General features: G+C 42.4%; 1 protein-coding gene and 1 long non-coding RNA gene across 2 annotated transcripts in view; one reads left to right on the top strand and one right to left on the bottom strand.

Annotated features, from left to right (window-relative positions):
• MMP23B (matrix metallopeptidase 23B) overlaps positions 1-26240 on the bottom strand; it is a 94463-nt gene that overhangs the window by 17105 nt on the left and 51118 nt on the right. The window contains exons 3-4 of the mRNA XM_077457596.1: positions 21511-21650; positions 6113-6280 (exon numbers count right to left, since the gene is read on the bottom strand). Of these exons, the coding sequence (XP_077313722.1) occupies positions 6113-6280; positions 21511-21650 (308 nt within the window). The remainder of the gene's footprint in view (positions 1-6112; positions 6281-21510; positions 21651-26240) is intronic.
• LOC143934195 (uncharacterized) overlaps positions 15213-26240 on the top strand; it is a 207536-nt gene continuing 196508 nt past the window's right edge. The window contains exon 1 of the long non-coding RNA XR_013263224.1: positions 15213-15290. This is a non-coding gene — a long non-coding RNA (uncharacterized LOC143934195). The remainder of the gene's footprint in view (positions 15291-26240) is intronic.

Raw genomic sequence — 26240 nt, 5'->3', positions numbered from 1 at the left:
TCCAAAGTAACATTACTCCAAGGGTCTCCAGGCACAAAAAGTAGTGTAAATGCAAGGGCACATAATCAGTAAGCAAAATGCTAGCATTCAGTCCCCTCCAAAAGCCGCTGTCCGGGATGAGTCTGTCACAGAGGACACAGCAAACATGTGGAAGAAAGTGCTGTGGCCAGATGATACCAAAATTGAACTTTTTGACCTAAAAGTAAAATGCTATGTGTGGCGAAAACTAACACTGCACATCACCCTGAACACACCATCCATGAAATATGGTGGTGGCAGCATCGTGTTGTGGGGATGATTTTCTTCAGCAGAGACAGGGAAGCTGGTCTGAGTTGACGGGAAGACGGATAGAGCCAAATACAGGGCAATCTTAGAAGAAAAAAAAATAAAGAAGCGCTAAAAATAGTAGGGAAATAAAACTGTTATATGCATAGCCTATAACCAATGTGATAATCAAACAAAAATCCAATGTTCACTGTGGTGAACTAGTGAGAATAAGATCTGATGTTCAACAAAAAATGTCCACAAAATACACAGGGGGGAATCTTCAGAGTAATGGTGTAAACAACATGCGATTAGCAGTGAAGCTGTAAAGATGAAAAATCAATCCTCTCTCATAAGGAAACAGATGGGAACTCTTACTGGATGTGCTGGACCCACTTGCCAGCGGTAGGGGGTGAATCGAGCTTATGTGGGCCGAATGCCTAACGGTAAGAATTTAGGCAGGAGAGGGATCACACCAAGCAGGATACGACTGGGCTTCAATGGTGATAGTCCAGGCAGGATTCCTGATTCGTTGTGATTCTCGAATGGCGACAACAAAGCGCCACTCAATAGGCTGATCCTCAGAAGGTCAGAGTGTATATAGAGAGGTTCAACCAAACAGAAAATGGAGAAAAAGAAAAAAGCTCCATATGGTGCAGGTCAAAACCGGAGAGGTTTATTTAAAAATTGCGGTACATCAAATTCAATGAGTACATAAAAAGGTGATCATACATATGAATTTAAATTAGAACAAAAAGCAATATGGGGAGCGATATTGATTCCCACAATTTTTACAAATCTTAGAAGAAAAGTCTGCAAAAGAGTCTGGGGCAGAGGTTCACCTTCCAGCAGGACAACGACCCTAAACATACAGCCAGAGCTTCAATGGAATGGTTTAGATCCAAGCATATTCATGTTAGAATGGCCCAGTCAAAGTCCAGACTTAAATCCAATTGAGAATCTGTGACAAGACTTTAAAATTGCTGTTCACAATATGCTCTCCATCCAATCCGACAGAGCTATTTTGCAGAGAAGAATGGGCAAATATGTCACTTTCTAGATGTGCCAAGAGACTTGCAGCAGTAAATTACAGCGAAAGGTGTTTCTACAAAGTATTGACTCAGGGGGGCTGAATACAATATGCACGCCACACTTTTCAGATACTTATTTGTAAAAAATATTGAAAATCATCTATCATTTTCCTTCCACTTCACAATTATATGCCACTTTGAAAAATACATTTATGTTTTTGGTTGTAACATGGCAAAATGTGGAAAATTTCAAGGGGTATGAATACTTTTTCATGGCACTGTATGTATATCTTAACTGAAACTGTTTAAGCCCCTGTACACACGGTTGGAGATTTCGACAACTAAATCCGTCGGATTTTGTCCGTCGGATCTTGTCCGAAACTGTTGCATACACACGGTCGGACTAAGTTGTCAAAAAATCCGATCATTCAGAACGTGATGACGTAATTTCGTTACGATGGGACTACGTTCAGGCTAGTAGCCAATAGCTTTGATGTAGGAATTTGATCTGAGCATGCGTGGCACTTGGTCCGATCAAAATTCTCTACACTTGATCGGAGTATGTCCGATCCAACCAGTTGGTCGGAAAATATTTCCAACAAGTTGGAAAATTGGGTCCGACGGATATTCTGACAGAATCAGTCCAATGCATACCACACACAGTCGGATTATCCGACAACACGGTCCGATAGGACACATTCCGACGGATTCTCCGACCGTGTGTACAAGGGCTAACAGTTGTGGGACATCATTAAAATATTGAATAAAGCTGGCCAATTTTTCAACATAGATTGCAGATGAGCACTTGGCAATACAGACATTTCTTGTTATACCTTTACAGTCTATTTAGCAAAACAGAGCAAGTCAATGCCAACGGGGCTCACAAGCATTCAGGACATTTGGAAGAAAATAGCTTTAAGTGGTTGTTAACCCACTTTTTTCAAAGCCTCCCATCTCCTCTGTAACATAATAATAAGTGTCCCTGTGCCTGTGTATTGTGAAAAAAAAATACACTGGATTGTACCTATATAAGCTCGGCTCCCAGCGCTCAGGAGAGAGAGAGCCATCAGTCAGCTGAGCTCCGGGAGCCGCTGTCATATAGGTACAGATCTGCAGATTTTTTACATTACACAGGCACAGGGACACTTATTATTATAGTACAGAGAGGATGGGAGGATTTAGCTGCAGATATGAGAGCAGCAGATGCAGATATAAGAGCAGCAGGAGCTGTGGTGGATGGGCGGGCGGGCACTACTGGTAGGAGCAGACTTGGGAGAGCAGGGCAGCGTATGACAGAGGCACGTACGCTGACAGTGGTGTCATGGCTCAGCAGCCCTGATATATCGGAGTTAGTATACAGGGGGAAGGATATAGCCAGGCAGGATCAGCCAGGTATTTCAGGTTTTGCAGGGGGCCAAATTACACAGGTCAAGCACTGTGCTGTATAACATGCTTTAAGGGAACAGGATCAGTTTTTTTTTGGGGTTAACAAACGCTTTAAGATGACATCTGGATCTATGAGATTCACGCAATACAGATTTCACAATAATGAGTATTCCAGCAAGTAAAACCACAAAGAACAGTGATGACTCCAACAAAGCATTATTCTGTCTTTTGTAAACATCCTGTGCATATCTGACCTACTTTTCATATTACGTGCGTGTGACTGTACTAGTGTATCTTCCACCTGGTTCTAATACTAATTGTTCCCTGCTTGCTAACCCAGAACCCAAAGGTTAAACAATCGGATTTTAATCAGAAATGTCAAATTATAATTATCACATAGGGAGGAGCAATGGAAAGGTCCCTCCATGTTGTCTACTATGAATTTATTAATGTAGGTATTTTTTGTCTCAACTTGGGGTCTAGGGAGGTTTGGTATAAATTACTCTCTTCACGTTTGAATTTTAGGAACCCCTATTTGTTGTTTATAGGGACTCTCAGTTTGGATGCTTCCATTTCCAGGGCATGTGGTATATTTTGCAAAGCTAAGGAAATCAACTTGGCTAATGTGGGTAATGCCAGTGAGCCTAGGTCTCAAATAGACTGGCTACCTTTAAACACAAGAAAGTGCTCACCAAATTTGAAAACAATCTTTTGATTGCTTCATAATAGACATGTGCAGAGTAAAATATTTCGTTTTCGTCCGAAAAATTAATTTATTTAGTTACTCCCGAAATTCGTTTTTATTTATTTTGTTTTTCGTTCAAAAATTGCATTCGTCCGAAAATCCACATGAATTATGCTCGAATCTGTCTTTGAAGGCTTATGGTGTCTGTCAAATGTATAAAGAAGATTCGACGGAGCTAGTATATAGCATACTTAGTGTAAACTTTAGAACCCTATTAAAGTCTAAGGGACTCCAACGTTCAAAATCTAAAGTGCTAATTTTAAAGGCTAATATGCAAGCTACTGTCCTAAAAAGTGTTTGGGGACCTGGGTCCTGCCCCAGGGGACATGTATCAATGCAAAAAAAAGTTTTAAAAAGGGCATTTTTTTCAGGAGCAGTGATTTTAATAATGATTAAAGTGAAACAATAAAAGTGTAATATTCCTTTAAATTTCGTACCGGGGGGTGTCTATAGTATGCCTGTGAAGGGGCGCATGTTTCTGGTGCTTAGAACTGTCCCTGCACAAAGTGTAATTTATGCAGGAAAAAAAGTCCTTTAAAATCACTCGCAGCTATTATGAATTGTCGGCTCCGTAATACAGAGAACACTCATTGAAAGTCATTGATAAAAAAAATAAAAAAGCGTGGGGGTCCCCCAAATTCAATTACCAGGCCCTTCAGGTCTGGTATGGATATTAAGGGGAAGCCTGCATCAAATTTAAAAAAAAATTGACATGGGGTTCCCCCTAAATATCCATACCAGACCTGAAGACAAGCACACTTCTGAAAAATTCCTTTGTTAAAAATAAAAATAAAGATTCCAACGGTGGTAATCCACTCTTGCTATCCAGCGACAGATGATTATCTCTCCGGGGTCCAGCGATGGCTGATCTGATCCAGCGCAGCGAATCCATCCATCTTCTGTCTCCACAGAGGAGACACTGCAGGGATCCCGGTGGCCTGACGTTTGTTATATGCAGAGGGCGGGGCCACCAGTCACCTGACCCCGCCCCCCTCTGACGCAAGGGGAAACCCGGGCTTCCCCAGTGACATATGGGTGACCCCGCCCCCCTCTGATGTAACGAAAACCTGCCTGTGTTACATCAGAGGGGGGCGGGGTCACCCATACGTCACGCTGAAGCCCGGGTTTCCCCTTGCGTCAGAGTGGGCGGGGTCAGTGACAAGTGGCCCCGCCCTCCGCATATAACAAACATCAGGCCGCTGGGATCCCCGCAGTGTCTCCTCCGTGGAGACAGAAGATGGATGGATTTGTTGCGTTGGATCAGATCAGCCATCGCTTGACCCCGGAGAGATGATCATCTATCGATGGATAGCAAGAGTGGATTACCACCGCTGGAATCTTTTTTTTATTTTTAATAAAGGAATTTTTCAAAAGTGTGTTTGTCTTAGTTAACTATTTTTTACACTTTTTTTGTGAAATGGTAGGGGTACTTTTGTACCTCCTTACCATTTCAAACAGGGGGGGCCAGGATCTGGGGGTCCCCTTGTTAAAGGGGGCTTCCAGATTCTGATAAGCCCCCTGCCCGCAGACCCCCACAACCACCGGCCAGGGTTGTGGAGATGAGGCCCTTGTCCTCATCAACATGGGGACAAGGTGCTTTGAGGGGTCACAGACCCCCAAAGCATCCTCCCAATGTTGAGGGCATGTGGCCTGGTACGGTTCAGGAGGGAGGGGGGGCGCTCTCTCGTCCCCACGCCTCTTTTCTTGCGGCCTGCCAGGTTGCGTGCTCGGATAAAGGGTCTGGTATGGATTTTTAGGGGGACCCCCATGTCAATTTTTTTTTTAATTTGACGCAGGGTTCCCCTTAATATTCATACCAGACCTGAAGGGCATTGTAATTGAATTTGAGGGACCCCCACGCTTTTTTTTTTTTTTTTTTTATCAATGACTTTCAATGAGTGTTCTCTGTATTTCGGAGCCAACAATTCATAATAGCTGCGAGTGATTTTAAAGGACTTTTTTTCCTGCATAAATGACACTTTGTGCAGGGACAGTTCTAAGCACCAGAAACATGCGCCCCTTCACAGGCATACTATAGACACCCCCCGGTACGAAGTTTAAAGGAATATTACACTTTTATTGTTTCACTTTAATCATTATTAAAATCACTGCTCCCGAAAAAACGGCCCTTTTTAAAACTTTTTTTTGCATTGATACATGTCCCCTGGGGCAGGACCCGGGTCCCCAAACACTTTTTAGGACAGTAACTTGCAGAATCTTTTCTCTCTGTCAAATCTTTTTTCTCTGTTGAATATTTTCTCTATATAATCTTGGACTAATAGAGGTAAGGTTAGGCACATTCGACCACAGGTTCTATAGACACAGATTGTTATTGTCACAGTCACGTTGAATCTCCTATTCTATATCGAACTGTTGTAACAACGAAAATGAAAATAAAGCATTTATTTATGTCGGATCTTTCGTTTTTCGGATTCTGTGCTTTCGTTATCATTTGTCAAAACGAAAATACCTGAAATTCGGACGAAAATGCATTCGGACGAAAACGAATGCACATGTCTACTTCATAATCAGTACTGCTCTTTTCTGCTGAGATGACCATTCTCTCTAAAAATACATAGACATTCTGATATCAAAATGATGCTTTTGTGTAGAGAAATGACACATGGAAAACATCCTTTATGTAGAAATGGATAAAGTGAAGTTCTCAACTGGGTTGAGCTCATACCTTTCTTCCAGCTGAACCTGGTGTTCCCCACAATCCAGTATTCGCTATCATCAAAGTGAATTTCCCCAGTCTTTGGAAAGTAGGCATGTGCTAACTCCCCAGTTGTTCCATCAAAGCAGTAGTGGATGGTTGACTCCAGGCAGTCTGTGTGATTTATACCATAGAAACCTGGTACGAGGAAAGCAATTAGGTATTATCAATGTCCTAATCAAGAATTGTCTGTGCTGCTCAATCAGATCTACCCTTCCCTTGTATAGTGCAGTAGGGGCTTTTATACCATCCCACTTCCCAGGAAAATGTCAAAGCATTATGCTGTGGCGATGTTTCCTAAGTAAAAGGCTTATAATTTCCAACTAAATTCGTTGGGGACCACCAAAAGGTCATGTTTTAAACAGAACTTGCCACAAGCCAAGGTAATTTAAACCAAGATAATTAAAGTAAATGGAAAAAACTTGAATGGCAGAAATTAACTTCAGTGAAATTTGCACATCAAAGCAATCAACAGATTCAGAAATATTGTAGAAGCTTCATGAAAATCTTGACTTTTCATGTAAAAGTCAAGCGTGTCCCCTCACCTTCCCAGCTCCCAAGTATCTGTTAGTCACTTTAGTGATAAGTGGCTAAATTGACCAAAAGGAAAGATTGAGTGTTAGAAAAGATAGGATCAAGCTCAATTTTTTACTGGAAATATGTATATAACTTCAGATGCCTCTCTGAATCCATTGATCATTCTGACATGCAGTTTTACTTAGTTGGAATTGTTCATCTTTCAGGCAGATCATTTAGGAGCACAGGGGAACTTGTTTGTAAAAATTCCAAAGGCAAGCCATTAACTATTTTACCTTTGTCAGGTTTTTAATGTTGTCTGTGGCCACAAATTTTCCTCCCCTACACTCCCTGTCCTTGTGACTTCTGTACAAAAATAGGAGGGCTGCGGTTGTCATCTGAGCAGGAAGGCATGAAAACAATAAAAGGTTTGTGGAAAAGGCCTTTCCTGTTTGCTACATTACGTCATATGGGATTCAGAGGGGCTTTTTTTTTCTGAGCACTTCAACACCTATATCTCAGTCCAACGTCTCTGGTGAAAACAAACTCCTTATGCCCTCTCCTCCTCTTTCTGAGTGACTAATGGTACCCATCAGGGCTGTCTGCTCTTGCCTTTATTATTTATGTGTTGAGCCCCTAGCTGCATCTATCTGTAGAAGCTCGGACATTCAGGGCATATCGGTTAGATGGAGGGAATTCAAAATCGCACTGTTCGCGGACGATATTATTCTTACCCCGACCCATCCTAGGGTTTCCCTACCAAACCTGCATGCTGAACTTGACCGTTACGGTGCATTTTCAGGATATAAAATTAAAGCATCTAAGTCAGAGCCCCCCCCATTAACATACCCTCAGACGAAGTCAGACATTTACCGACTTGTTTCCCTTACTTGTGGAAATCCACTGCTCTAAAATATTTGGGGGTTCACATTACTCAGATTTTCACCACACTGTATAAAGAAAATTTCCCCCCTCTATCCTCTATCCTATCAGATTAGATCAACCATACAACAATGGAAGAAGCATCATATTTCCCTACTGGGGCTTCTGTTAAGATGTCCCTCCTTCCCAAGCTCCTGTACTTGTGAACTGATGGTAGCCTATCGTTAGGAAGATCTGGCGCATATTATCCTGCCAATATGCTCTTGCATCTGAAGCATCACTGCTGACCTCCTTTCTCTATAATCCCAAAGTGCCCGACAGCCTTACCTTTCTGATGTCCTCTCCTTGGGTGTCAAGGAACTAATACTATTTCGGCCATTTGGTGGATCCTAGGTCTCTGTAAACTATTCCAATTTACTGAACTTCAGAATAAATTTGATCTGCCTTGCCGGGTGTTTTATGGATACCTGCAGATTCGCCATTATGCCCAAACCATAACTCCAACTTTGCAATTCTTCTCTCTATTGGCCTTTGAACATCTGATGTTAGAAGGCACCGCATGGAAGGGTCTGATTTCTGACATTTACCAGATATTGAATGCCTACTCCATTCAAGATCAAGTTAAACACGCCTACATGCTTTGATGGGAGAGAGTACTGGATCAGAAAATCCCTCTGGAGGCATGGCAGGTGATCTGGTCTCAGGCTGCCTTGCCAAGAGCTCCCTGTGTACCCTGTAAAAGGAAAACGCATATAAAATGCTCTACTTTTGGTACCTGAACCCAGATGTGCTCCACGCCACCTATCCTACTAGTTTTGACCGTTGTTGGCATTGCCACAGAGATAGGGGTACCCTCTTCCATATCTGCGCCAACCCTCTAATAAATACAATGTGAAATAAAAAATAAATAATAAAATAAGACTGATACAATTATGCAAAAAAAAACCTCAAATAATGTGTAAATAACAAAAAGGGCCAACAAAATGGGAAAAAGAGAGAAAAAAGTCCAATCTAAGAAGAGTTCATAAGTGAATCCAAATAACGGACGTTAGTGTTCTTAAATGACAGCACCACAGTGGTTCAACACTTTCCAAAGCGCGTGAAGTGCCCGTCACCATATGTTGAATGCGCTTACCAGAAAATATATGAAATGAAGCATATATGAATGGTCGGTGGATAACATCCAGGTTAACCTTCCTCAGCTGGGTCAGCACTCCATCTCTTAGCGATATTTCCAAGATAGTAATCTGTTCAGTGGTCTCGATAAAAAGCACCACAGATCCAAGGGATCGCCTCTTCTTCTTCCCACTGATCGATCACACTGGCTGCCCAATGGATGAGCAGCTGGCCGGCTGCTGCAGGGAGGGAGGAGATGGGATCAGGGAGATCGGGGATCGGAGATCCCGGAGATGGAGTCTTCAGTGCAGCAGCACCCACCTCTAATGGCCAGCTGCTCATCCATTGGGCAGCCAGTGTGATCGATCAGTGGGAAGAAGAAGAGGCGATCCCTTGGATCTGTGGTGCTTTTTATCGAGACCACTGAACAGATTACTATCTTGGAAATATCGCTAAGAGATGGAGTGCTGACCCAGCTGAGGAAGGTTAACCTGGATGTTATCCACCGACCATTCATATATGCTTCATTTCATATATTTTCTGGTAAGCGCATTCAACATATGGTGACGGGCACTTCACGCGCTTTGGAAAGTGTTGAACCACTGTGGTGCTGTCATTTAAGAACACTAACGTCCGTTATTTGGATTCACTTATGAACTCTTCTTAGATTGGACTTTTTTCTCTCTTTTTCCCATTTTGTTGGCCCTTTTTGTTATTTACACATTATTTGAGGTTTTTTTTTTGCATAATTGTATCAGTCTTATTTTATTATTTATTTTTTATTTCACATTGTATTTATTAGAGGGTTGGCGCAGCTTTATATATACCTTACTACTGTTGAATGCCATATCGCATTTATTGCTGCTGCCTATTTTGTTAGTTTGTTAATTTTACACTATTTTTCCTAGCGCGGTTTACATTTTTCCTCTTCCATATCTATTGGTGCCGTCTGCTGATTACCCCTTTTTGGCACTCAGTACAACAACTACTGGGTCGCCTCTTTGAGTTATCTATCCCGATGACACCTACATTTATCCTTTTGGGCCTATCCCTTCTGAAAACGTCTAAACCCTACAAGAAGCTGCTGCACCATATCCTTACGGCTGCATGCTGTCTTATAGCTCTTATTTGGAAAAAAACGCTCCCCTCCTTCCTCAGATGCCTTGTATGCTAGGACTAAAGATGTGGAGTTGATGGAGAAACTATTAGAATACAGGACAGGCTGGAGGTTCACAATTATGTTTAGGAATTATGGTATACCCAGAAGGGCCCACCCTAAGACACCCCCCTTTTTTTCCCCCTCCCCTTCTCTTTGACTCTTCTTTGTGTTTCTCTCTTTTCCTCTTACCCTTTCTTTTTATGTTTTTTTCCTGAATATTATCATTTCTTCTTTTAATGAAGATATCCTGCAGTATAATTTTCGGTTTTATGCATTTAACTGACCTGCTACTTAACCACTTCAGCTCCGGACCAATAAACACCTTAAGGACCAGAGGTCTTTTTGCAATTTCGCACTGCGCTGCTTTAACTGGTAATTGCGCGGTCATGCAATATTGCACCCAAACGAAATTTGCGTCCTTTTCTTCCCACAAATAGAGCTTTCTTTTGATGGTATTTGATTGCCTCTGCGATTTTTTTTTTTGCGATATAAATGGAAAAAGAGCGAAAATTTTGAAAAAAAAAGATATTTTCTTCTTTTTGTTATAAGAAAAATCGAATAAACTAAATTTTAGTCATACATTGAGGGCAAAATTTATTCAGCCACATGTCTTTAGTAAAAAAAATGTCAATAAGCGTATATTTTTTGGTTTGCGCAAAAGTTATAGCGTCTACAAACTAGAGTACATTTTCTGGAATTTACACAGCTTTTAATTTATGACTGCCGATCTCATTTCTTGAGGTGCTAAAATGGCAGGGCAGTACAAATCCCCCCCAAATGACCCCATTTTGGAAAGTAGACACCCCAAGGAAATTGCTGATGGGTATGTTGAGCCCATTGAATATTTATTTTTTTTGTCCTAAGGGATTGAATAATGACAAAAAAAAAAAAAAAAAATGTTTTTTACAAAAAGTTGTCACTAAATGATATATTGCTCACACATGCCATGGTTATATGTGGAATTGCACCCCAAAATATATTCCGCTACTTCTCCCGAGTATGGCGATACCACGTGTGTGGGACTTTTTGGGAGTCTAGTCGCGCACGGCACCCCGAAAACCAATCACCACCTTCAGGATTTCTAAGGGTGCAAATTTTTGATTTAACTCCTCACTACCTATCACAGTTTCGAAGGCCATAAAATGCCAAAATAGCACAAAACCCCCCAAAATGACCCCATTTTGGAAAGTAGACACCCCAAGCTATTTACTGAGAGGCATGTTGAGTCCATGGAATATTTTATATTTTGCCACAAGTTGCGGGAATATTACAAACTTTTTTTTTTTTGCACCAAGTTGTCACTAAATGATATATTGCTCACACATGCTATGGGCATATGTGAAATGACACCCCAAAATACATTCTGCTGCTTCTCCCGAGTACGGGGATACCACATGTGTGGGACTTTTTGGGAGTCTAGTCGCGCACGGCACCCCGAAAACCAATCACCACCTTCAGGATTTCTAAGGGTGCAAATTTTTGATTTAACTCCTCACTACCTATCACAGTTTCGAAGGCCATAAAATGCCAAAATAGCACAAAACCCCCCCAAATGACCCCATTTTGGAAAGTAGACACCCCAAGCTATTTACTGAGAGGCATGTTGAGTCCATGGAATATTTTATATTTTGCCAAAAGTTGCGGGAATATTACAAACTTTTTTTTTTTTTGCACAAAGTTGTCACTAAATGATATATTGCTCACACATGCTATGGGCAGAAGTCAAATTACACCCCAAAATAAATTCTGCTGCTTCTCCCGAGTACGGGGATACCACATGTGGGGGACTTTTTGGGAGCCTAGCCACGTACGGGACCCCGAAAACCAAGCACTGCCTTCCGGATTTGAATATAAAATGCTATAAAAAACAAACTAACCAGAGTCACCCGTAACACTTATACGGTGATCAGTGGTGAAAGGGTTAACTAGGGGCAATCAGGGGGTTCAAATTTTTATTAGGTAGTATATGGGGGTCCCTGGCGCTATATAAAAACCTGACGGGGAACCTAAATAACTAACTGGCTAACCAGCGTCACCAGTGACACTTATACTGTGATCGCTGGTGAAAGGGGGTGAAAGGGTTAACTAGCAGCAATCAGGGGGTTAAAACCATTATTGGGTAGTATATCGGGGTACCTAGCGCTATAAAAACCTGGCGGTGAACCTAAAAAAATAACTAGCTACCTAGCGACACTAGCGACACTGATGCAGCGTTCAGAAAAATTATCGCTTAGTGACACTGGCAAAAGGGGGTGAAAGGGTTAACTAGCGGAAATCAGGGGGTTAAAACCATTATTGGGTAGTATATCGGGGTACCTAGCGCTATAAAAACCTGGCGGTGAACCTAAAAAAATAACTAGCTACCTAGCGACTGTAGCGACACTAATGCAGCGATCAGAAAAACGATCGCTTAGTGACACTGGCAAAAGGGGGTGAAAGGGTTAACTAGCGGCAATCAGGGGGTTAAAACCATTATTGGGTAGTATATCGGGGTACCTAGCGATATAAAAACCTGGCGGTGAACCTAAAAAAATAACTAGCTACCTAGCGACACATGCAGCGATCAGAAAAATGATCGCTTAGTGACACTGGCAAAAGGGGGTGAAAGGGTTAACTAGCGGCAATCAGGGGGTTAAAAACATTATTGGGTAGTATATCGGGGTACCTAGCGCTATAAAAACCTGGCGGTGAACCTAAAAAAATAACTAGCTACCTAGCGACTGTAGCGACACTAATGCAGCGATCAGAAAAACGATCGCTTAGTGACACTGGCAAAAGGGGGTGAAAGGGTTAACTAGCGGCAATCAGGGGGTTAAAAACATTATTGGGTAGTATATCGGGGTACCTAGCGATATAAAAACCTGGCGGTGAACCTAAAAAAATAACTAGCTACCTAGCGACACTAGCGACACATGCAGCGATCAGAAAAATGATCGCTTAGTGACACTGGCAAAAGGGGGTGAAAGGGTTAACTCTAGGGGCAATCAGGGGGTTAAATCTTTATTGGGGGGTGATAGGGGGCTACCCTGGACCTAACACTAACTGTCCTGACAGTTTTTACTGTCACAACTGACACTGAATGCATTGATCAGTAAAGAAATGATCAATGCAATCAGTGACACTGTGACTGGGGAGGGAGGGGGGGCGGGGGGGGGGGGGATCGGGGGGCGATCGGGGGGGGATCGGGGGGGGTTTGTGTGCCTGTGTGTACCTACATGTCAGTGTAGTGTTGGTGCACACTTACTTTTACTCTTCTCCTCGTAGTCCGGTCAAAAAGACCGCCCCGAGGAGAATGACATCACTTCCTCCTTCCTGTGTAAACAATACACAGGGGAGGAAGCTTCTCATTGGCCAGGAGCGATCCAGAGGGGGTGGCCGAAAACCAACGGCCATCCCCTCATCACGGAGCGCTCCTGGACCGAATCGGACCGCCGTAAACAGCGGGAGGGGGTCCGATCGGACCCCCCACCCGCTGGAAGGCAATCACGTAGATGTACGTGATTGTGCCTGCCTGTGCCATTGTGCTGACGTACAATGGCAATACGGCGGTCCTCAAGTGGTTAAGTTGTTTTTGAGAATTTTTCAGCTTGGATATTGCAGCTGCCACTGTTGTGGCTGTTTCAAAATGTCTTTCCTGCATTATGAGTGCTCTTTACTTGTTATGAACATAGAGGGTTATTTAGGAAAGGCAAATCCACTTTGCACTGCAAGTGCACTTGAAAGTGCAGTCGCTCTAAATCTAAGGGGTAGATCTGAAATGAGTGGAAGCTCTGGTGATTTTATCATCCAATCATGTGCAAGCTAAAATGCTGTTTTTTTATTTTCATTGCATGTCTCCCTCGGATCTACAGTGACTTTACTTCCAAGTGCACTTGCAGTGCAAAGTGGATTTTCCTTTAGACCCCTTTCACTCTGGGGCGCTTTGCAGGTGTTACAGCACTAAAAATAGCGCCTGCAAAGCACCCTGAAACAGCCGCTGCTTTGTCTCCAATGTGAAAGCCCCGAGGGCTTTCACATTGGAGCGGTGCACTGGCAGGACGGTAAAAAAAGTCCTGCTAGCTGCATCTTTCGAGCGGTGAAGGAGCGGTGTGTATACCGCTCCTCCACCGATCCGGCCCTTTGAAATAAATGGGCAGCGATTTGCGGGTGGTTTTAACCCTTTTTCAGCTGCTAGCAGGGGTTAAAAGCACCCCACTAGCTGCCGAATACCCCTGCAAATGCGATGGTACAGCTAACCGCTAACGGACCCACCGATCCGGTGTGAAAGGGGCATTAGTAAATAATCCCCATAGTGCTCATATTATTGAATGTTCTTTTTCTTTGTTTTTGGAAAAAAATATTAAAAAAATATTTGAAAATAAAATGAAAATTACATTTTGTAGAAAAAAAAAAGTTGTTATTAAAAACTGTTCTTCTCTTGTTGTTATATTCAAGAAATATTGAAATAAAAAAAAAATCCCCACTTTTGATTGTATACTATTATAGGACATTTATTGTTTAATATACTTTACTATATCAAAATTGTTTACATCTTTACCTGACATGGATGTGTTCAAAACATGTTCTTTTCTTGTTATATTCAATAAAATAATATTGAAATTAAAAAATATCAGAAGTGCTAACCCTTTGCCATTGTACTAGAAATGTTAACTTCTTTATCGTACATCACAGGACACAGAGCAGCCACCTACTGGATGAATGGATGAATGGAAACTGATAAATTAAACAAAAAGTCCACCCCTATATAACCCCCCCTATACAGGAAGTACCTCCGTTTGTTTTTCCCCCAGTGTCTGTTAGGTAGATGGTCACCGATGTGATATGTGCTCTTAGAGCATACTTGGAGGTCTTCATATGTGCTCTTAGAGCATACTTGGAGGTCTGGACGGTTCTATTAAGAATCATGGACTTCATTCGGATATATTCAAAAAAGCAATTAGCTATAATGGATGGTACCCAAGCCTCCATGTAAGCAGAGAACATTCCTTGAGGTTTTGCCTGTAATGCATCCTTATGGCTCTGGAACCTGTGTAATGGAATCCTGTGCATTGTTTGTTCTGACCAAAGTGCTTTCCTTCAGGGTGCTATACAGGTCCATGGGAGTGGACCCCAGATTAAGGGGGACCAAGTCTCTGAAGGTCTTTTATGACAAAGCTTGTCGTGATGGGTGAAAATTGGACTCCTGTTATGTTCAGACTCCTGCAGCAGGAATGGTAAGTCTGCACTTTTGCAGTTTCTCAAAGAGAGATCTGACTGTCTGTTCTCCCGGTGGCCACTGGGGACATTGTGCTGTTTAATCATGCTGTGTACTTTTTAGTTGTTTGGGCTGCTGTTTCTCCTCCAGCCACTAGAGGGCAAAAGCTTGCTTAGTATGGCCTATTTTCATATTGGCAGGAAGTGGAAGGGTGGCTATGTTGCCATATGGTCAGCAGGTACTCTGAAGACATATCAGCAGCCCACAGATACTAACAAAATGTGAGTACTTACTATGGAAGAACTATGTGACAGACAAGTCATGATTATATGCTGCATATTTACTGCTTATCTGGGGGAACTGTACAACTGTAAGTCAATACACTCCTGGATGGATAACAGGTCACTTTAAAGTACTGTTGACTGCTCGGAAGTCAGGTGCAGCGTAGTATACATGCTTGCAAACTTGTTGCTTAACCACTTGAGGACCGCCGTATTGCCATTGTACGTCAGCACAATGGCACAGGCAGGCATAATCACGTACATCTACGTGATTGCCTTCCAGCGGGTGGGGGGTCCGATCGGACCCCCTCCCGCTGGTTACGGCGGTCCGATTCGGTCCAGGAGCGCTCCGTGATGAGGGGATGGCCGTTGGTTTTCGGCCACCCCCTCTGGATCGCTCCTGGCCAATGAGAAGCTTCCTCCCCTGTGTATTGTTTACACAGGAAGGAGGAAGTGATGTCATTCTCCTCGGGGCGGTCTTTTTGACCGGACTACGAGGAGAACAGTAAAAGTAAGTGTGCACCAACACTACACTGACATGTAGGTACACACAGGCACACAAACCCCCCCGATCCCCCCCCCGCCCCCCCTCCCCCCCCAGTCACAGTGTCACTGATTGCATTGATCATTTCTTTACTGATCAATGCATTCAGTGTCAGTTGTGACAGTAAAAACTGTCAGGACAGTTAGTGTTAGGTCCAGGGTAGCCCCCTATCACCCCCCAATAAAGATTTAACCCCCTGATTGCCCCTAGAGTTAACCCTTTCACCCCCTTTTGCCAGTGTCACTAAGCGATCATTTTTCTGATCGCTGCATGTGTCGCTAGTGTCGCTAGGTAGCTAGTTATTTTTTTAGGTTCACCGCCAGGTTTTTATAGCGCTAGGTACCCCGATATACTACCCAATAATGTTTTTAACCCCCTGATTGCCGCTAGTTAACCCTTTCACCCCCTTTTGCCAGTGTCACTAAGCGATCGTTTTTCTGATCGCTGCATTAGTGTCGCTACAGTCGCTAGGTAGCTAGTTATTTTTTTAGGTTCACCGCCAGGTTTTTATAGCGCTAGGTACCCCGATATACTACCCAATAATGTTTTTAACCCCCTGATTGCCGCTAGTTAACCCTTTCACCCCCTTTTGCCAGTGTCACTAAGCGATCATTTTTCTGATCGCTGCATGTGTCGCTAGGTAGCTAGTTATTTTTTTAGGTTCACCGCCAGGTTTTTATATCGCTAGGTACCCCGATATACTACCCAATAATGGTTTTAACCCCCTGATTGCCGCTAGTTAACCCTTTCACCCCCTTTTGCCAGTGTCACTAAGCGATCGTTTTTCTGATCGCTGCATTAGTGTCGCTACAGTCGCTAGGTAGCTAGTTATTTTTTTAGGTTCACCGCCAGGTTTTTATAGCGCTAGGTACCCCGATATACTACCCAATAATGGTTTTAACCCCCTGATTTCCGCTAGTTAACCCTTTCACCCCCTTTTGCCAGTGTCACTAAGCGATAATTTTTCTGAACGCTGCATCAGTGTCGCTAGGTAGCTAGTTATTTTTTTAGGTTCACCGCCAGGTTTTTATAGCGCTAGGTACCCCGATATACTACCCAATAATGGTTTTAACCCCCTGATTGCTGCTAGTTAATCCTTTCACCCCCTTTCACCAGCGATCACAGTATAAGTGTCACTGGTGACGCTGGTTAGCCAGTTAGTTATTTAGGTTCCCCGTCAGGTTTTTATATAGCGCCAGGGACCCCCATATACTACCTAATAAAAATTTGAACCCCCTGATTGCCCCTAGTTAACCCTTTCACCACTGATCACCGTATAAGTGTTACGGGTGACTCTGGTTAGTTTGTTTTTTATAGCATTTTATATTCAAATCCGGAAGGCAGTGCTTGGTTTTCGGGGTCCCGTACGTGGCTAGGCTCCCAAAAAGTCCCCCACATGTGGTATCCCCGTACTCGGGAGAAGCAGCAGAATTTATTTTGGGGTGTAATTTGACTTCTGCACATAGCATGTGTGAGCAATATATCATTTAGTGACAACTTTGTGCAAAAAAAAAAAAAGTTTGTAATATTCCCGCAACTTTTGGCAAAATATAAAATATTCCATGGACTCAACATGCCTCTCAGTAAATAGCTTGGGGTGTCTACTTTCCAAAATGGGGTCATTTGGGGGGGTTTTGTGCTATTTTGGCATTTTATGGCCTTCGAAACTGTGATAGGTAGTGAGGAGTTAAATCAAAAATTTGCACCCTTAGAAATCCTGAAGGTGGTGATTGGTTTTCGGGGTGCCGTGCGCGACTAGACTCCCAAAAAGTCCCACACATGTGGTATCCCCGTACTCGGGAGAAGCAGCAGAATGTATTTTGGGGTGTCATTTCACATATGCCCATAGCATGTGTGAGCAATATATCATTTAGTGACAACTTGGTGCAAAAAAAAAAAAGTTTGTAATATTCCCGCAACTTGTGGCAAAATATAAAATATTCCATGGACTCAACATGCCTCTCAGTAAATAGCTTGGGGTGTCTACTTTCCAAAATGGGGTCATTTTGGGGGGTTTTGTGCTATTTTGGCATTTTATGGCCTTCGAAACTGTGATAGGTAGTGAGGAGTTAAATCAAAAATTTGCACCCTTAGAAATCCTGAAGGTGGTGATTGGTTTTCGGGGTGCCGTGCGCGACTAGACTCCCAAAAAGTCCCACACACGTGGTATCGCCATACTCGGGAGAAGTAGCGGAATATATTTTGGGGTGCAATTCCACATATAACCATGGCATGTGTGAGCAATATATCATTTAGTGACAACTTTTTGTAAAAAAATTTTTTTTTTTTTTTTTTTTGTCATTATTCAATCCCTTAGGACAAAAAAAATAAATATTCAATGGGCTCAACATACCCATCAGCAATTTCCTTGGGGTGTCTACTTTCCAAAATGGGGTCATTTGGGGGGGATTTGTACTGCCCTGCCATTTTAGCACCTCAAGAAATGAGATCGGCAGTCATAAATTAAAAGCTGTGTAAATTCCAGAAAATGTACTCTAGTTTGTAGACGCTATAACTTTTGCGCAAACCAAAAAATATACGCTTATTGACATTTTTTTTACTAAAGACATGTGGCTAAATAAATTTTGCCCTCAATGTATGACTAAAATTTAGTTTATTCGATTTTTCTTATAACAAAAAGAAGAAAATATCTTTTTTTTTCAAAATTTTCGCTCTTTTTCCATTTATATCGCAAAAAAAAAAAAATCGCAGAGGCAATCAAATACCATCAAAAGAAAGCTCTATTTGTGGGAAGAAAAGGACGCAAATTTCGTTTGGGTGCAATATTGCATGACCGCGCAATTACCAGTTAAAGCAGCGCAGTGCGAAATTGCAAAAAGACCTCTGGTCCTTAAGGTGTTTATTGGTCCGGAGCTGAAGTGGTTAAATGCATGTTAAAATATACATGTTTGGAAAAACATCAGCATGGCTCCAGCAGAATGGGAAATTGGTCTTCACGAAGCTTGTTTTTCCCTTTTTCGCTTGCTCTAAAACAGCATAGAGGCTGCATTGGATGCATATGTGCTTGGTTAATCCTGCAGGACTAGTATGGAGCCAAGTGCAGTTAAGCAGGGCATGCTGGAAAACTAGCTAAAACGCACAGTTGCTGAAATGCACTGTTGCTAAAACATGTTTGCATACACTGTAAATTGTAAATACATGTTTTTGCATAAATATAATGGTTGTATAAAGATAATGGTTGCATAAAGATGCATGTTTATACATGTTTGCATAGATACATGTTGTGTAATATATGTTGTATAAACTCAGGCCTGCTTATTGCTGTAATGCATGTTTCCATGAGCATTTATTGCATAAATGCGTGTTTTGCCTAATCACATAGTTGCATAAGCACATGCTTGCATGCTTCCATAAATGCATGCTTCCATAAACGCATAATCACATACTAACATGTTCTAACTTGTACTGCATACGTATATGTTTATTTACATGAAACTGCATACATATGTGCTTATTTACATTAAGCTGTATACATGTGTGCTTATTTGCCTGGGACTGCATGCATATGTGCTTATTCACTGGCCCATATATATCTTTCATACATTCAAAATGTATTGAGTACTATGTAACTATAAGTGCTCATGCACACGGACGTTTTAAAAAACTGGCTGCAAAGCTAGCTCCGACGCCTGGAAAAATCGGCGTGAAAAACGCGATTTTTACCGCGTTTTGCATTGGCGTTTTTGCGCGTTTTTAGCGTTAGCGTTTTTAAAGAAACACATCTCTTGGCTATAGCACTCAGAAAACAAAGAAAATATGTTGCGCGTTTGTGCGCGTTTTCCCGCAATTCGCGTTTTTACAGCTCTAGCTCCACGCCAGGGAACGCACTGGTCCTGGGTTTTTTTTACAGCTTAAAAACGCCTATGCCATTTGCAGCTCAAAAACGCCTAGGTGGGCATGAAGCCATAGACTAACATGGACAGGCCTTTTTAAGCTGCAAAAAACGCTCAAAAAAGCGGCTGTAAAAACGTCTTTATAGCAGCTCTTTTGCATATGGTGTACCAATGCCTGCTAATATGAAATACCTTGTATTACATTCATCAACGTTTACTATCTCTCATGTGCTGCCAAGCTGACATATGTATCCATTATGTTTATACCATGTATGTATATATGAAAATACTTTTTTACTAGTGCTACAAATAAAAAATGTTTACTAAATACTCTACCTCCACAGGTCAATGGCCTAATTTAAAGTCCCACATTCCCTTCTTATGTACTTGAACCCGGGATGGGGGTACATTTTATTTTTTATTTTTTTGGTGCCTCATTTAAAGTCCCAAACACCCCCCTAGTGGCAATAGGTGAACTGTTTTCCACTCAGTACACTCAGCTGTATTTAGTAAAGCAAATGACTAACACTGAACCACCTCTCCACTCTGTTACTTGTCACTTGATTGGCTGAAACGACAGACGCTGCTATTTGACACCTATCAGGAGGCAGAAGATGCATGAAGGACCCCGCTCGTCGCCATCACCCGCTGCCCCACAGACACATAGTAAGTGGTGAGCAGGCAGGGGCACACTGGCAGCATTTCGTGGGTACACTGGCAGCATTTCGTGGGTACACTGGCAGCATATGTTGGGCACACTGGCAGAATATGATGGGCACAGTGGCTGCGTTTGATGGGCACAGTGGCTGCGTTTGATGGGCACAGTGGCTGCAATTGATGTTTCTTTTTTCAAAAAAGTTTCAGTTTGTTTTAACACCAGCTGCCACTGCATTTGGACACAGTGAGCGGCAGGCTGCAATATAGATCCTGTTGTTCTGATGGTATTTCTTTGGTCATAATGGGTTCCCTCCCCTCTAAAGCGTTGCTTGGGGACATCCCAGTTATTATGGCTGCTCTGTGTCCCATGATGTATGATAAAGAAAATGTGATTTATTTTTTTTTAATCTACAGCTTACCTGTAAAATCTTTTTTTCTTGAGTACATCACGGGACACAGAGGTTCTCCCCCCCCCCTCTTGTCTGGGAAGTTTATTGCTTGCTACAAAACTGAGGTACTTCCTGTGTAGGAGGGGTTATATAGGGGAGGACTTGTTGTTTGATTTACCAGTGTCCATTCACCAGTAGGTGATATATAACCCAGTTAGTTATAATGGCTGCTCTGTGTCCTTTGACGTACTCCAAGAAAAGGATTTTACAGGTAAGCTGTAGAGAAATCCTATTTTTTGTGTGTCCCTATTTCCCATCACGTGCTGTCTCTTTCCTGTCACACAGGTGACAATAATAAGTCTCTAATCCTTCATTGTTCAACTATAAGTTAAATAAATGGTTGGATGGCATATACAATGCTGATGTAACTGAGATAACTTTTGATAGTCTACTCAGTTTGTTTTATATAACACTTCACATAAATTCAGCATCATTTTCCAGTGTTGCTGGATAGAATGGCAGCCTATTGTCACGTTTCTTTCCTAGGAGGTACACAGAGCAGTGCTTAGAATTTTCTGTTTAAACTCATTCAGTGGCACAGACTGAGTGTCTCTAGTTCTCATTCTCAATATTGTTCTTCTTCAATAGGCTGCCCTGCTAGCTTAGCCACTATAGTCACCAGCATTTTAATGTTCTCAGGCATCGTAAAAAGGGGCTTGGTGCTCCCTGGTTCCTGGCACCAACCTCAATGTGAGCCCTCTTCATCGGTAACTCACCAATCTTCAGATCACTTTCTTGGTCTGCAGGGACTTCTTTGAAGTGGAAGGGAGTCACATCACTCCACATACGGAAGGCGGATGCTATGCCCCTTCTTGTTTCACTCTCATTAATTAGATTTCTTGGAAATGAGACAATTCTGTTAGGAACAAAAACTATGTTAAGGACAATCTGAGCCAATGCCGTGCAAACAAGGACCAATTGCCAGGCCCATATTGGGGGGTTAGCAGCTACAATACCTAACTCCACTGTAATCTCTAACTGAGTATTTTACAAGACGAGTGTTGTTAGGTCCTGGCAGGGCCATCTTCAAAATTGATTGGACCCTGGCAAGAATTTTCCTGGGTCCCCCCCCCCCATGTAATTTCACACTCCACCTGCTCTGAGACATACAATAAATCAGCTAGACTTAAAATCAGTTTGCTGTATCAGATTAGGAAGCGATTGTGATGGGTTGCCAGAGGTTACAGCATATCATTACCACTTACTGACTGGTTGCTAGACATTACAGCACATGATTTCTGCTTGTTGGTTGTTTGCTAGAGATTTACTGTACAGTAATACTGCTCACTGATTGGTTGCTAGAGGTTACAGCACGTCATCTCCTCATTGCAGAGGGGCATGATATACATATGAATGCCGCCTTTATTTACATATCAATGCCACCGACCTTGGTTATTTACATAAAAATGCTACTGCTGCTGCTATTTATATATGAATGACGGCTATTTACATGTAAACACAGGGTCTGCAGGTGAGTCATCTGTACACAACAAAAGGGCAGAGCTGGGCAGCATTAGTAGCAGCACTTCACACTGGGATATCGGGACACAGCAGAGGACTAAAACTTCAAGGGAATTTAAACTGGGGTATTTGGCAAGTATCAGGCAGCTGCTTTGGGCCCCACAACAATGACAGGGCCCAGGGCAGATGCCCCTTTTGCCCTGCCTTAAAGACAGCCCTGGGTCCTAGCTATGAAGTGTGGCAGGAGTGTACATTGAAAATCATTCATCAGGCTTATTTTACTAGGCAGCAATGGAAATACTTCATTTAGGAACTGTAATGAACATTTAATGCCATTCAGGCTAGAGATGACACGTTATCTTAAGTGGAATTTCCACTGTGGAATATTTACATTAGATGTTATGATTATCCTGCTGCATCTGTTGTGAATCACTGCAGCTGTTATCACTCCCCAGATAGACAGCACACGCCAAATACTTCCAACAGGGAGGATATTTTACACACAGTACTTTATAATCAGGGATGGCAACATTATCTGCCTCTATACAATTATATTCTGGCATGTTCAATAAAACAAGGTTAGGTTTTAGGCTTGGCTCACACTGGCACCCGACTCGCAGGCAGTTCACACTGCCATATGCGAACTGCTGGGAGTGTCAACAGAAATTTAATGACACCCCCAAATCAGTTTGCATATCGCAGTGCGAACTGTCAATTCAGACAGGAATTGGATCACGATTCTGGTGTGGACCAAAAAAGGGTCCTGTGCGAGTTTGGTCCAAATGTGATGAGAATGTGTATGGCTGAAATTGCATTGCATGCGATTTGCGACCGAGCTTAATGTCCTGTACCCACAAGCGGAATTTCCACTATGACGAGCCGAGAAAATGAAGTTGAATGCTTCAGAGCAAAGTTGTTTCCCAGCATGCATGGGAATTTTATGCGTCGGAATTGGTACAGACAATCAGAACTTTTTCTGACCGAAAAATTGAGAACATGCTCTCAATCTTTTGCTGGTGGAAATTCGGCCAGCAAAAGTTCGATGACGCATACACACCATTGCATTTCCCGTCCAAAAGCTCTCATCGGACCTTTACTGGTGGAATTTCCGATTGTGTGTGCGGGACATTAGAGTAATTAAATTTTATGACATCAACATTGAATTCTGATTGGTTGTTATAATTGCACTTTACATTCACTGGTGAGTGTTAAATGAGAGTTGTTTATCGGGATTGCTCACTGCAATAGCCTATCATGATGAACCACATGCATTTATTCATATCAGAAAGCATAGCAATTATTTGACAACAGTAAACTAAAATATGTCTGATTGTCCTGAACTACTGCCCTCTGCACATTCCTCATAATATACTTTATTTTAGAGCGTAACTCCACTTTTGTTAAGAAAAAAAAATCCCTTCTATGTGATCGACGTACATTGCAAGGATTTTAACAAATTTTGTTGCAGATTCCTGTCTTTTGTTATACTGAAGAAATCACTGTTTGTTCCTCTGTGTCCCTATACTGAGTGAGCCTAATGGGAGTGGTTTCACAATTATCAACCAGCTGCTTCAGAATCAGGGCTCTAATGAGGAAAATTGCAGGGCCTGTATGCTCTTAAACATTATTTCCTATTTGGGAGTATCTTACCAAAAATGTCATTTTTGTTGCAGGGGATGCCAAAAATCTGACTTGTATTTTAGGCAGACTTCTGGGAATATCAGTGAGTCAATCACACAAGCAGGAAAATTGTATGTTTCTTGGGGGGAGGTCACTACACATTCTGTGTACAGAACACCTCCAGGTAGCCATATTGCATTACACTTTACAGAAAATGACAGTGGCTGCAGACTGAAAAGGAAAGATTACTTTTAATAACATTAAATTACAATTTGACTTGTGTCGCAATTATATATTCTTTTTCCTTTATTTGCCATTTTCCCCACGAAAGTGGAGTTACAGTGAGGGAAAAAAGTATTTGATCCCCTGTTGATTTTGTACCTTTGCCCACTGACAAAGAAATGATCAGTCTAGAATTTTTAATGGTAGGTTTTATTTTTCATGAGTGAAATAAGTTTTTGATCCCCTATCAATCGGGAAGATTTCTGGCTCCCAGGTGTCGTCTATACAGCACTCTCTTAAAGGTAGTGCTCCTAATCTCAGCTTCTTACCTGTATAAAAGACACCAGAAGCAATCAATAGACATGTGCTGAGTGAAATATTTCATTTCAGAATTTCGTTTTCGTCCGAAAAATACATTTATTTTGTTACTCCCGAAATTCGTTTTTATTTATTTCATTTTTCGTTCAAAAATTGCATTCGTCCGAAAATCCACATGAATTACGGTTGAATCTGTCTTTGAAGGCATATGGTGTCTGTCGAATGTATAAAGAAGATTCGACGGAGCTGCTAAACTCTATATAGCATACTTAGCCCTTGTACACACGATCAGAGATTCCGACAATCAAATCCGTCGGATTTTGTCCGAAACTGTTGTATACAGACGGTTGGACGAAGTTGTCGGAAAATCCGATCGTTCAGAACGTGATGACGTTATTTCGTTACGACGGGACTACGTTCAGACCAGTAGCCAATAGCTTTGATGTAGGAATTTGATCTGAGCATGCATGGCACTTTGTCCGATCGGAATTCTCTACACGTGATCGGAGTATGTCCGATCGGTGCATTTTGTCAGAAAATATTTCCGGCAAGTTGGAAAATTTGGTCCGACGGATATTCCGACAGAAACAGTCCGATGCATACCACACACAGTCGGAATATCCGACAAAACACTCCAATTGGACACATTCCGTCGGAATCTCCGATCGTGTGTACAAGGGCTTAGTGTGAACTTTAGAACCCTATTAAAGTCTAGGGGACTCCAACGTTCAAAATCTAAAGTGCTAATTTTAAAGGCTAATATGCAAGTTACTGTCCTTCCCCAGGGGACATGTATCAATGCAAAAAAAACTGACTTTTTTTGGGAGCAGGGATTTTAATAATAATTAAAGTGAAACAATAAAAGTGTAATATTCCTTTAAATTTCGTACCTGGGGGTGTCTATGGTATGCCTATGAAGGGTCGCATGTTTCCCGTGCTTAGAACTGTCCCTGCACAAAGTGTCATTTCTGCAAGAAAAAGTCATTTTAAATCACTCGCGGCTATAATGAATTGTCGGCTCCCATAATACAGAGAACACTCATTGAAAGTCATTGATTAAAAAAAAAAAAAAAAAGCGCGGGGTTGCCCCAAATTCAATTACCAGGCCCTTCAAGTCTGGTATGGATATTAAGGGGAACCCTGCGTCAAATTAAAAAAAAATTGACGTGGGGTCCCCCTAAAAATCCAAACCAGACCCCTTATCCGAGCACGCAACCTGGCAGGCCAATGGAAAAGGGGGGGGGGATGAGAGAGCGCCCCCCCTGAACCGTACCAGGCTACATGCCCTCAACATTGGGAGGATGCTTTGGGGTCCCCCCAAAGCACCATGTCCCCATGTTGATGGGGACAAGGGCCTCATCCCCACAACCCTGGGCGGTGGTTGTGGGGGTCTTATCAGAATATGGAAGCCCCCTTTAACAAGGGGATCCACAGATCCCGGCCCCCCCGTTTGAAAAGGTAAGGGGGTACAAAAGTACCCCCTACCATTTCACAAAGAAAGTGTAAAAAATAGTTAAATAAGACAAACACACTTTTGAAAAAGTCCTTTATTAAAAATATAAAAAAAAGATTCCAGCGGTGGTAATCCACGCTTGCTATCCAGCGACGGAGGATCATCTCTCCGGGGTCCAGCGATATCTGATTTGATGTAACAGAAACCTGCGTTACATCAGAGGGGGGCGGGGTCACCCATACGTCATTGGGGAAGCTCGGCTTCCCCATTTGCTCCAGAGGGGGGCGGGGTCAGGTGACGGGTGATGGGTGGCCCCGCCCTCCACATATAAGAAACGTCAGGCCACCGGGATCACGCAGTGTCTCCTCTGTG

The sequence above is a fragment of the Lithobates pipiens genome, unplaced genomic scaffold, assembly GCF_037356315.1.
Source record: "Lithobates pipiens isolate NorthernLeopardFrog02 unplaced genomic scaffold, aLitPip1_a1.2 Scaffold_27, whole genome shotgun sequence".
NCBI classification, from domain to species: Eukaryota; Metazoa; Chordata; class Amphibia; order Anura; family Ranidae; genus Lithobates; species Lithobates pipiens.
This window is presented reverse-complemented; position numbering and strand designations above follow the sequence as displayed.